This window comes from Salvelinus alpinus, chromosome 10 (assembly GCF_045679555.1).
Source record: "Salvelinus alpinus chromosome 10, SLU_Salpinus.1, whole genome shotgun sequence".
Classification (NCBI taxonomy): Eukaryota; Metazoa; Chordata; class Actinopteri; order Salmoniformes; family Salmonidae; genus Salvelinus; species Salvelinus alpinus.
In genome coordinates, this window is record NC_092095.1 from 51,422,750 (window position 1) to 51,434,985 (window position 12,236).

General features: G+C 42.3%; 1 protein-coding gene across 2 annotated transcripts in view; it reads left to right on the plus strand.

Moving 5' to 3' along the window:
* Positions 1 to 43: 43 nt before the first annotated feature.
* LOC139532178 (cyclin-dependent kinase 15-like) overlaps positions 44 to 12,236 on the plus strand; it is a 34,429-nt gene continuing 22,236 nt past the window's right edge. The window contains exons 1-2 of one of the 2 annotated variants that reach the window (XM_071329434.1): positions 44 to 178; positions 6,622 to 6,812. In XM_071329434.1, the coding sequence (XP_071185535.1) occupies positions 6,767 to 6,812 (46 nt within the window). In that variant the 5' untranslated portion in view covers positions 44 to 178; positions 6,622 to 6,766. Of the gene's footprint in view, positions 179 to 5,238; positions 6,813 to 12,236 lie in introns of those variants that run through there. The other variant, XR_011666518.1, reaches the window with a different exon arrangement.

Here is a 12,236-nt window from a genome sequence, read left to right on the forward strand (position 1 = left end):
TTTTCTTGCCTTTAAAAAAAATGATGATTACATCGATTCTGTCAAGTAGCTTAGCTTTGTTAGCTATCTATTTTGAAATACACCAGATATGGAATTCTGCTGTTTTACTCTGTGATTTCCTATTTGATTAATGTGTGTCAATGTCAAGGTGAAAAACGGGTGCAGGTACAAGGTGCAGGTAGGTGATAAATCATTGAAAGTTTTTTTTCTCCAATTTGTACATTTTGGAAAAAATATAGTTGCGAGCAGCAATGATTGGGGTCCACAGGATGAGAAAGAACAATATCAGTTGGATAACAAAGCAAGCACTCTATCATGTAAGAACTATCTTTCTTTATGTGCAATCAGTGAAAACATTATGATAAGTATTTTTAGATTTAGAATATGTGCTAACTTGCATCTATAGGTACAGTGCAGTCATATTTGAATGACTAAATACAAAATCTGGAGTGACATACAGTGGGAAGAAAAAGTATGTGAACCCTTTAGAATTACCTGGATTTCTGCATAAATTGGTCATAAAATTTGATCTGATTTTCATCTAAGTCACAACAATTGACAAACAGTCTGCTTAAACTAATAACACATAAACAATTATAATTTTTCATGTCTTTATTGAACACACCGTGTAAACATTCACAGTGCAGGTTGGAAAAAGTATATGAACCCTTGAATTTAATAACAGGTTGACCTTCCTTTGGCAGTAATAACCTCAACCAAATGTTTTCTGTTGTTGCGGATCAGACCTGCACAATGGTCAGGAGAAATTTTGGACCATTCCTCTTTACAAAACTGTTTCAGATCCACAATATTCTTGGGATGTCTGGTGTGAACCGCTCTCTTGAGGTCATGCCACAGCATCTCAATCGGGTTGAGGTCAGTACTGACTGGGCCACTCCAGAAGGCACATTTTCTTCTGTTCAAGCCATTCTGTTGTTGATTTACTTCTGTCTTTTGTGTTGTTGTCCTGTTCCATCACCTAACTTATTTTGCGCTTCAATTGGCAGACAGATAGCCTTACATTCTCCTGCAAAATGTCTTGATAAAGTTGGGAATTCATTTTTCCGTCGATGATAGCAAGCTGTCCTGGCCCTGAGGCAGCAAAGCATCCCCAAACCATGATGCTCCCTCATAACACACTGTGTGCCCTCAGGCCCCTACTCCACCACTACCACCTATCTACAGTACTAAATCCATGTGTATGTATAGTGGATATGTTATCGTGCGTGCGTGTGTGTGTGTGTGTGTGTGTGTGTGTGTGTGCGTGTGTCTGTGCCAATGTTTATGTTGCTTCACAGTCCCTGCTGTTCCATAAGGTGTTTTTTATCTGCTTTTTAAATCAAATTTTACTGCTTGCGTCAGTTTCTTGATGTGGAATAGTTCCATGTAGTCATGGCTCTATGTAGTTGTCACGACTCCCGCCGAAGTCGGTCCCTCTCCTTGTTCGGGCGGCGTTCGGCGGTTGACGTCACCGGTCTTCTAGCCATCGCCGCTCCACCTTTCATTTTCCATTTGTTTTGTCTTGTTTTTCCGCACACCTGGTTTACATCCCCTCATTACTCTACGTGTATATTATCCTCTGTTCCTCCCATGTCTGTGTGTGGCATTGTTCGTTTTGTTACGTGTGTGACGCTTCAGGCTGGTTTTGCGCCGGGTATGGTTGTACCCGTGGTTTTGTATTTTGTACCATTTTGTGTAATTTACATTTAAGTCATTTAGCAGACACTCTTATCCAGAGCGACTTACAAATTAATAATTTGTGCGCATTCGCTTTTTTCCCTTGGGCCGGAGGGTTGTGACGCAGTTGCGTCCGGCTGTTTTCCTCTGCCTGAATAAAGTGTCCCTGTTCACTCATCTCTGCTCTCCTGCACCTGACTTCCTTCGACCAGTTGCGCACACTCTGACAGTAGTACTGTGTGCCTCCCATAGTCTGTTCTGGACTTGAGGACTGTGAAGAGACCTCTTGTGGCATGTCTTGTCGGGTATGCATGAGTGTCTGAGCTGTGTGCCAGTAGTTTAGACAGACAGCTCGGTGCATTCAACATTTCAATACCTCTCATAAATAAAAGTAGTAATGAAGTCATTCTCTCCTCCACTTTCAGCCAGGTGAGATTGACATGCATATTATTCATATTAGCTCTCTGTGTACATCCAAGGGCCAGCCATGCTGCTCTGTTCTGAGCCAATTGCCATTTTCCTAAGTCCTTTTTTGTGGCACCTGACCACACGAGTGAACAGTAGTCAAGGTGTGACAAAACTAGGGCCTGTAGGACCTGCCTTGTTGATAGTGTTGTTAAGAAGGCAGAGCATCGCTTTATTATAAACAGACTTCTCCCCATCTTAGCTACTACTGCATCAACATGTTTTGACCATGACAGTTTACAATATAGTGTTACTCCAAGCAGTTAGTTTAGTCATCTCAACTTCCCCAATCTCCACATGATTTATTACAAGATTTAGTTGAGGTTTAGGGTTTAGGGTTTAGTGAGTGTTTTGTTCCAAATACAATGCTTTTAGTTTTAGAAATATTTAGGACTAACTTATTCCTTGCCACTCACACTGAAACTAACTGCAGCGCTTTGTTGAGTGTTGTAGTAATTTCAGTCGCTGTAGTAGCTGACGTGTATAGTGTTGAGTCATCTGCATACATAGAAACTCTGGTTTTACTCAAAGTCAGTGGCATGTCGTTAGTAAAAATTGAAAAAAGCAAGGGGCCTAAACAGCTACCCTCGGGAATTCCGGATTCTAACTGGATTATGTTTGATAGGCTTCCATTAAAGAACCCCTTCTGTGTTGTTAGATGAGTAACTCTTTATCCACATTATAGCAGGGGGTGTAAAGCCATAACACATACGTTTTTCCAGCAACAGACGATGATCAATAATGTCAAAAGCTGCACTGAAGTCTAACAAGACAGCCCCCACAATCGTTTTATCATCAATTTCTCTCAGCCAATCATCAGTCATTTGTGTAAGTGCTGTGCTTGTTGAGTGTCCTTTCCTATGAGCATGCTGAAATTCTGTTGTCAGTTTCTTTACTTTAAAATAGCATTGTATCTGGTCAAACACAATTCTTTCCAGAAGTTTACTACGGGTTGGTAACAGGCTGATTAGTCGGCTATTTGAGCAAGGGGGCTTTACTATTCTTGGGTAGTGGAATGACTTTAGCTTCCCTCCAGGCCTGAGAGCACACGCTCTCTAGTAGGCTTAAATTGAAGATGTGGCAAACAGGAGTGGCATATCGTCTGCTATTATCCTCAGTAATTTTCCATCTAGATTGTCAGACCCTGGTGGCTTGTCATTGTTGATAGAGAACAATATTTTTTTTCACCTCTTCCACACTGACTTTACGTAATTCAAAAGTACAATTCTTGTCTTTCATAATTTGGTCCGATATACTTGGATGTGTAGTGTCAGCGTTTGTTGCTGGCATGTCATCCCTAAGTTTTCTTATCTTGCCAATGAAAAAGTAATTAAAGTAGTTTGCAATATCAGTGGACTTTGTGATTAATGAGCCATCTGATTCAATGAATGAAGGAGCCGAGTTGGCTTTTTTCCCCTAAATTTTATTTAAGTAGCCCCAAAGCTTTTTACTATCATTCTTTATATAATTTTTCTTTGTTTCATAGTGTAGTTTATTTTTATTTAGTTTAGTCACATGATTTCTTAATTTGCAGTACGTTTGCCAATCAGTTGGGCTGCCAGACTTAATTGTCATACCTTTTGCCTCATCCCTCTCAACCATACAATTTTTAAATTCCTCATCAATCCAAGGGGATTTTAACAGTTTTTACAGTCATTTTCATAATGGGTGTGTGCTTATTAGTAACTGGAATAAGTAGTTTCATAAATGCGTCAAGTGCAGCGTCTGGTTGCTCCTCATTACACACCACAGACCAGCAAATATTCTTTACATCATCAACATATGAATCACTACAAAACTTCTTCTATGACCTCTCAAACACTATATTAGGCCCAGCCTTTGGAACTTTGGTTTTCCTAGATATGGCTATTATATTGTGATCACTACATCCTATGGATTTGGATACTGCTTTAAAGCAAATATCTGCAGTGTCAGTAAAAATGTGATCAATACATGATTTAATTCCTGTGCTGTTTGTAACTACCCTGGTAGGTTGACTGATAAACCTGATCCAGGTTGCAGGCACTGGTTACAGTTTGAAGTTTTTTCCTGAGTGGGCAGCTTGATGATAGCCAGTGAATATTTAAATCACCCAGAAAATATACTTCTCTGTTGATATCACATACATTATCAAGCATTTCACACATATTATCCAGATACTGACTGTTAGCACTCGGTGGTCTATAGCAGCTTCCCACAAGAATGGGCTTTAGGTGAGGCAGATGAACCTGTAGCGATATTACTTCAACAGTATTTAACATTAGATCGTCTCTAAGCTTTACAGGAATGTGGTTCTGAATATAGACCGCAACACCGCCTCCGTTGGCGTTTCTGTCTTTTCGGTAGATGTTATAACCATGTATTGCTACCACTATATCACAAAAGGTCATATCAGAGATAGTCAGAATCAGTGGCTTCTTCCATGGTGTCCTCCCATGAACACCATTGTTGTTTAGTGTTTTACGCATTGTAGACTCGTCAACAGAGATGTTAGCATCTTCCAGAGATTTCTGTAAGTCTTTAGCTGCCACTCTAGGATTCTTCTTAACCCCATTGAGCATTCTGTGCTGTGCTCTTGCAGTCATCTTTGCAGGACGGCCACTACTTGGGAGAGTAGCAACAGTGCTGAAATTTCTCAATTCATAGACAATTTGTCTTACCGTGGACTGACTTTTAGAGATACTTTTGTAACCCCTTTCCAGCTTTATGCAAGGCAACAATTCTTAGTCTTAGGTCTTCTGAGATCTCTTTTGTTTGAGGCATGGTTCACATCAGTCAATGCTTCTTGTGAATAGCAAACTCAAATTTTGTGAGTGTATTTTATGGGTCAGGGCAGCTCTAACCAAAATCTCCAATCTCGTCTCATTGATTCGACTCCAGGTTAGTTGACTCCTGACTCCAATTAGCTTTTGGAGTCATTAGCCTAGGGGTTCACATACTTTTTCCAAACTACACTGTGAATGTTTAAATTATGTATTCAATATAGACAAGAAAAATACAATAATTTGTGTGTTATTAGTTTAAGCACACTGAGTTTGTCTATTGTTGTGACTTAGATGAAGATCAGATCAAATTTTATGTCAAATTTATGCAGAAATCCAGATAATTCCAAAGGGTTCATGAGGAGAAGATGTTTGCAGATCATTTTGAGCATTAGCGTTACATATGCAAAGAATAAGTTGTTAATAGTTTCCTTGTTTTTTCAGATATCAAAACCGAATTCAGTACGGTTCATCTTAGGGACGTCCATGATAGTGATGACACATTTCAAGTCGATAGGCCACTGTGGAGTAGATTTACAGTGGTTTAAATGGACACATAAAATCTGATTTTGGATTTGTTAATAACTCATGTGATTTGTCATTTGGTCCTATGGTTCATGAGAATAAGTTTTTCAATTGTGTAAAAATATATATATATTTGGCATATTTTAGCATAGATGCTAATATGCATCTACTGTTATAGTGCGGCCATCTTTGAATGGGTCAATGTTCTTTTCTCATACTCTTTAGCGACTAATTTGGAGTGAATCTGACCTTTAGTTAATGAGAAGATTTTTGATGATTATTCGAAGCATTATCATTACATAATCTTAACATGGTTCACCGTGGTAATGTCTGTGATGACCCTACAATGTTTCAAGTTGATAGACCATTGTGAAGGGGATTTACAAAGGATTTATTTTAAATGGACATGTAAAATCTGATTTCCTGATTTATCAATAACTCAGACATCTCCTAACCAATCAAGCGTTTCTCAAACTAAGTTAAGTGATGTACCAAACGTGATGTTCTTTGGACTTATGGTTCATGAGAATATGTTTTTCAGGTTTTCCAAAATGTCCAAGATGGAGGAAAATCTATCCTAATGGACCTTACGGGTCCTTGAGGCAAATTTGTTCAGCATGAGGAAAGACGCCTTTATTTCAAGTCTCGAGGTCAAACGGGTCGGCGAATATGAGGGTTTAAGTGAGACTACTGGCCAATCGGTGCCATTCTTTTTGACCAAGTTACTCACGGCCTCTAGTTTCTGTGTGCCGAATTAGATGGTTTTTTAACCAATCTATGCTTGAGTTAATGGAATGAAGATGATCAAAAGCGTGGCTCACTTCTGCCCACAGCACACACACACATTAGTGACTCCCTGAACACAATGCTCAAGCTCCAACCTTTCAAAACACACCAGCAGCCCCTGCTCTCTCCTCCACTGAGAGCTCATTGGGCAGTGCCTCCTATCTGACGCCGCTGATTGGCTATTGAATGTTGTCTCCCAGGCAGCAGAGGAACTGGCAGCAGGAGGAGACAGGGAGAAAGGAGGGAAAGAGAGAGTGGGAGGATACAGTGCAATATTGTGAGAGGGAGAGAGCAAAACAGAGAGAGCAATAGAGGAGGCAAGAGCACCTTCAGGCAAAAGGAGAAAGGAGGAAAAGGGAAAAATAGGAAAATCCTGTCTGTGTTGCTAAAGCTGTTTACGTCCTAGGTTGCTGAAGACAAGGAGGGGCTGTGACTGAGATGAGAGCGCTGCTGTAGCTGGGTCCAGTTCTAAGGATGCCGGGGTGGAAGTGAGGTTCTATAGCGGTTCCACAGCAGTTCCACAGCACCACCAGGCAGGAACCAACGCTGGGATGCAGAACCTACGACAAGCAGCCACTGAGGCTTTCCATCGCCTGGGTGAGTATCAGTCAAACCTACCCTCCCTAGAAACAGTACCACACTGGCTCCAGTCGGGTTAGTGGATCGAGCAGTGCTTGTTCAAGCTTCCTCATACCCACAAACAGTATTTACAGTTCTCGTTGGTAGCCTGCTATGCTTATTGTGTTCCATCTTTGTACTATGCCAGATTCCAGGATACACTGCATGGGGAATGTACTGTATGTTACCTAGGGAACACAATACCTAACTTGTTGGCATGACAACTATCCTTACACACTCTACAGGTAATGACAGGCAGCAGCTTGTTAACAGGGTCGGGTGTTGTAGCGTGGTATGTTGCCGTGTTCCAGGGATGAGGGCACCACTAGGGACTGGCCTGTTCCAAGTGTCAGTAGCTTGGCACGGACTGGCAAGTTCTACTGCTGATCTGCAGATGCAGCTAGGAAACCCACAGCTTATTGAATAAAGCATAAAAATGCTGATGAGCAAAGGGGCTGTTTTGCTCCCAAAGTGGGAGAGAAGACACGCGAGGGGTGATGTGATCACGAGGGGAGAGAGGAGAAGAGAGGTTGAGGGGAGGCAGGAGCAGAGGGGTGTTTTGCTCGCTAAGTGGGAGAGGAAAGGGGTGAGGAGAGAGGTGAAGGATGAGGTAAGAAGCAGAACGTGTTTTTCTCACTCAGTGGGAGACAAGACGGGAGAGGAGTGAGATGGTAACCCACATCTCCCCCAGGGTGGGTGCAGGTTGTCAGGGGGAGGGAAGGTAGACAGCTAAGGCATCAAGGTGCAGGCGGTTCCAGTTCCTAGGGGGGAGGTTGGTTGTCAGGGGGGATGGGTACTGGGTAGTTATAGTGCTGTTATACACTCAGGGTAGTTATAGTGCTGTTATACACTCAGGGTAGTTATAGTGCTGTTATACACTCAGGGTAGTTATAGTGCTGTTATACACTCAGGGTAGTTATAGTGCTGTTATACACTCAGCGTAGTTATAGTGCTGTTATACACTCAGGGTAGTTATAGTGCTGTTACACTCAGGGTAGTTATAGTGCTGTTATACACTCAGGGTAGTTATAGTGCTGTTATTCACTCAGGGTAGTTATAGTGCTGTTATACACTCAGGGTAGTTATAGTGCTGTTATACACTCAGGGTAGTTATAGTGCTGTTATACACTCAGGGTAGTTATAGTGCTGTTATACACTCAGGGTAGTTATAGTGCTGTTATACACTCAGGGTAGTTATAGTGCTGTTATACACTCAGGGTAGTTATAGTGCTGTTATACACTCAGGGTAGTTATAGTGCTGTTATACACTCAGGGTAGTTATAGTGCTGTTATACAGTCAGGGTAGTTATAGTGCTGTTATACACTCAGGGTAGTTATAGTGCTGTTATACAGTCAGGGTAGTTATAGTGCTGTTATACACTCAGGGTAGTTATAGTGCTGTTATACACTCAGGGTAGTTATAGTGCTGTTATACAGTCAGCGTAGTTATAGTGCTGTTATACAGTCAGGGTAGTTATAGTGCTGTTATACAGTCAGCGTAGTTATAGTGCTGTTATACACTCAGGGTAGTTATAGTGCTGTTATACAGTCAGGGTAGTTATAGTGCTGTTATACAGTCAGCGTAGTTATAGTGCTGTTATACAGTCAGGGTAGTTATAGTGCTGTTATACAGTCAGCGTAGTTATAGTGCTGTTATACAGTCAGGGTAGTTATAGTGCTGTTATACAGTCAGCGTAGTTATAGTGCTGTTATACAGTCAGGGTAGTTATAGTGCTGTTATACAGTCAGGGTAGTTATAGTGCTGTTATACACTCAGGGTAGTTATAGTGCTGTTATACACTCAGGGTAGTTATAGTGCTGTTATACAGTCAGCGTAGTTATAGTGCTGTTATACACTCAGGGTAGTTATAGTGCTGTTATACAGTCAGGGTAGTTATAGTGCTGTTATACAGTCAGCGTAGTTATAGTGCTGTTATACAGTCAGGGTAGTTATAGTGCTGTTATACAGTCAGCGTAGTTATAGTGCTGTTATACAGTCAGGGTAGTTATAGTGCTGTTATACAGTCAGCGTAGTTATAGTGCTGTTATACAGTCAGGGTAGTTATAGTGCTGTTATACAGTCAGGGTAGTTATAGTGCTGTTATACACTCAGGGTAGTTATAGTGCTGTTATACACTCAGGGTAGTTATAGTGCTGTTATACAGTCAGGGTAGTTATAGTGCTGTTATACACTCAGGGTAGTTATAGTGCTGTTATACACTCAGGGTAGTTATAGTGCTGTTATACACTCAGGGTAGTTATAGTGCTGTTATACAGTCAGGGTAGTTATAGTGCTGTTATACACTCAGGGTAGTTATAGTGCTGTTATACACTCAGGGTAGTTATAGTGCTGTTATACACTCAGGGTAGTTATAGTGCTGTTATACACTCAGGGTAGTTATAGTGCTGTTATACACTCAGGGTAGTTATAGTGCTGTTATACAGTCAGGGTAGTTATAGTGCTGTTATACAGTCAGCGTAGTTATAGTGCTGTTATACAGTCAGGGTAGTTATAGTGCTGTTATACAGTCAGGGTAGTTATAGTGCTGTTATACAGTCAGGGTAGTTATAGTGCTGTTATACAGTCAGGGTAGTTATAGTGCTGTTATACAGTCAGGGTAGTTATAGTGCTGTTATACACTCAGGGTAGTTATAGTGCTGTTATACACTCAGGGTAGTTATAGTGCTGTTATACACTCAGGGTAGTTATAGTGCTGTTATACAGTCAGGGTAGTTATAGTGCTGTTATACACTCAGGGTAGTTATAGTGCTGTTATACACTCAGGGTAGTTATAGTGCTGTTATACACTCAGGGTAGTTATAGTGCTGTTATACACTCAGGGTAGTTATAGTGCTGTTATACACTCAGGGTAGTTATAGTGCTGTTATACAGTCAGGGTAGTTATAGTGCTGTTATACAGTCAGCGTAGTTATAGTGCTGTTATACAGTCAGGGTAGTTATAGTGCTGTTATACAGTCAGGGTAGTTATAGTGCTGTTATACAGTCAGGGTAGTTATAGTGCTGTTATACAGTCAGCGTAGTTATAGTGCTGTTATACACTCAGGGTAGTTATAGTGCTGTTATACACTCAGGGTAGTTATAGTGCTGTTATACACTCAGGGTAGTTATAGTGCTGTTATACAGTCAGGGTAGTTATAATGTTATAAAGCTGGGGAAGCAGGATGCTGGTGGTTCTGTAGACAGAGATGAATAATGCATCACTCTCACAGCTGCAGTGTAAACAAAATAAAGTAAGTGCTCTGTAGTCCTCTAAAAGACTCAGGGCAAATATGTTAGGGGTCACTGCCAATTCAAATGCAATGGCACGTCCACTAACCAGTTTCCGCCACATTGGTTGTGTGTTGTTCGAATCAGAACTGTGCTAAGTGATTTTGTTATCGTACACAGGCAGGACAGCCGATGTTCCTCCTCTCTATTGTCCTGTCAGTTTGAACAAGGAAACGGTTGTTTTCTGTGATCTGAAGAGACTCGGATGAGCTTTGCACATTTCTATCAGAGAGAGAGAGATCTGGTATCAGGATGATGTACTGCTCAGCTGCTTGGCCTGGGAGCATAACTCACAGGATGTCCAAACGAGCGCCTATCTCTACGCTATTCAGAGACGCTGATAGTATGTCTGTACACTAGGCTGCTCGTACACCGCTTCTACACATGATTGCATGTTTACTCACGTCTTGAATCATTACCTACTTGTGCTATTTTCCATGTATCCCACACAACACAGTATGATAGTATGCCAGAGGTAAGATTATAGAGGACAGGACTGGCTACGAGGGGGACACACCACAGGGTATTTCAATTCCAATAGAGCTCAGAGGAAATAGTATAAGAGCATCAATGACACATCGACTCCCCCCCAAAATGCCTCAACCTCAATTCATTGAGGAGTGGGTACTTGAAGAATCCAATCTGTGTGTATGTGTGCTTTTTCAGCTTCGCTCGCTCTCTCTGACACATCTCATCCCCTCCTCAATACCCCCACTCCCCCCTGGGTGAGTTGGACAATAGACAAAGTTGCACTTTTTTTGACACCCCTCAAGCTGTACCTGTGTGGTGCCCATCTGTGAGATGTATATCTGTGTGTGACTGTCTGGTAGACCTGGCTGGAAGGCTATAGCGGCTCGGTCCGGTCAACATATGCCTGCCTGGCTCTGAGCCCCCCAGGCTGCTCAGTGGGTAGTGGGTAGTGGATTAACAAGCTGCCTGGAAGCTGCCTGCCTTCCTGTGACAAGTGTCCACCTCCAACAGCTACGGCCCACTTTGCTCTGCTCTGTTCTGCCTCAGGAATACTGATGAGAGCTATCTGTATGTACGGGTCTGTATGAGGGCGAGATGGAGGGATAGGAATGGAGGGAGTGTAGGTGGTGAATGGTGGGCTCGGCTCGGCGTGTGATGGAGCATGAGTGACTGTCTCTCCGTGCCTCCATCTCTCCTCCATAAATAACCCTGACTGCATTGACGTGCTGTACCAAGGCAGAGCTAGTGGCTATAATATAATATCCTAATATCCTAACCTACTTTTTCCCCTTTTTCTCCCCAATTGGTAGTTACAGTCTTGTCCCAACGCTGCAACTCCCGTTCGGACTCGGGTCAGGTGAAGGTCGAGAGCCATGCGTCTTCCGAAACACGACCCTGCCAAGCCGCACTGCTTCTTGACACACTGCTCGCTTAACCCAGAAGCCAGCCGCACCAATGTGTCGGAGGAAACGCCAAACTGGCAACCGTGGTCAGCGTGCAGGCGCCCGGCCCGCCACAAGGAGTCGCTAGAGCGCGATGGGACAAGGACATCCCGGCCGGCCAAACCTTCCCCTTACCTGAACGACGCTGGGACAATTGTGTGCTGCCTCATGGATCTCCCGGTCACGGCCGGGATCGAACCCGGGTCTGTAGTGACTCCTCAAGAACTGCGATGCAGTACCTTAGACCGCTGCACCACTCGGGAGGCCTCCGTTCTAGGGATTCTATTTCTATGGTAGCTACTTTACCTCACCTTAGTCCAATGCCCTTCAGTCAGAGTCATACCAGAACGTCCCTACCCCAGGATGTCTGCACATACTGCAGAGATCATGACCTCCATTTCCTGGTTGGCGTTCCTAGTTTCTACCCAATCTAATTATAACTTGACTTTGTCGATGGCTGCACATGCTGAGCCAAGAGGAATTTTAGTTATTTGGAAAAAGCAATGTGCCAGCTGTACTGTATTCTTCCAAGACAAATATATTTAGACTGGAACATGTTTGTATGGGTTTAATTATCCAATGTGTCAATTTATAGATGTGGCTTTTATATGAACAACAACATACATTTATACCCTCAATTTCCTATATAAAATGTATTATTGACAAACAATTATAGTATTATATTACAGTATCTTTTTCTGT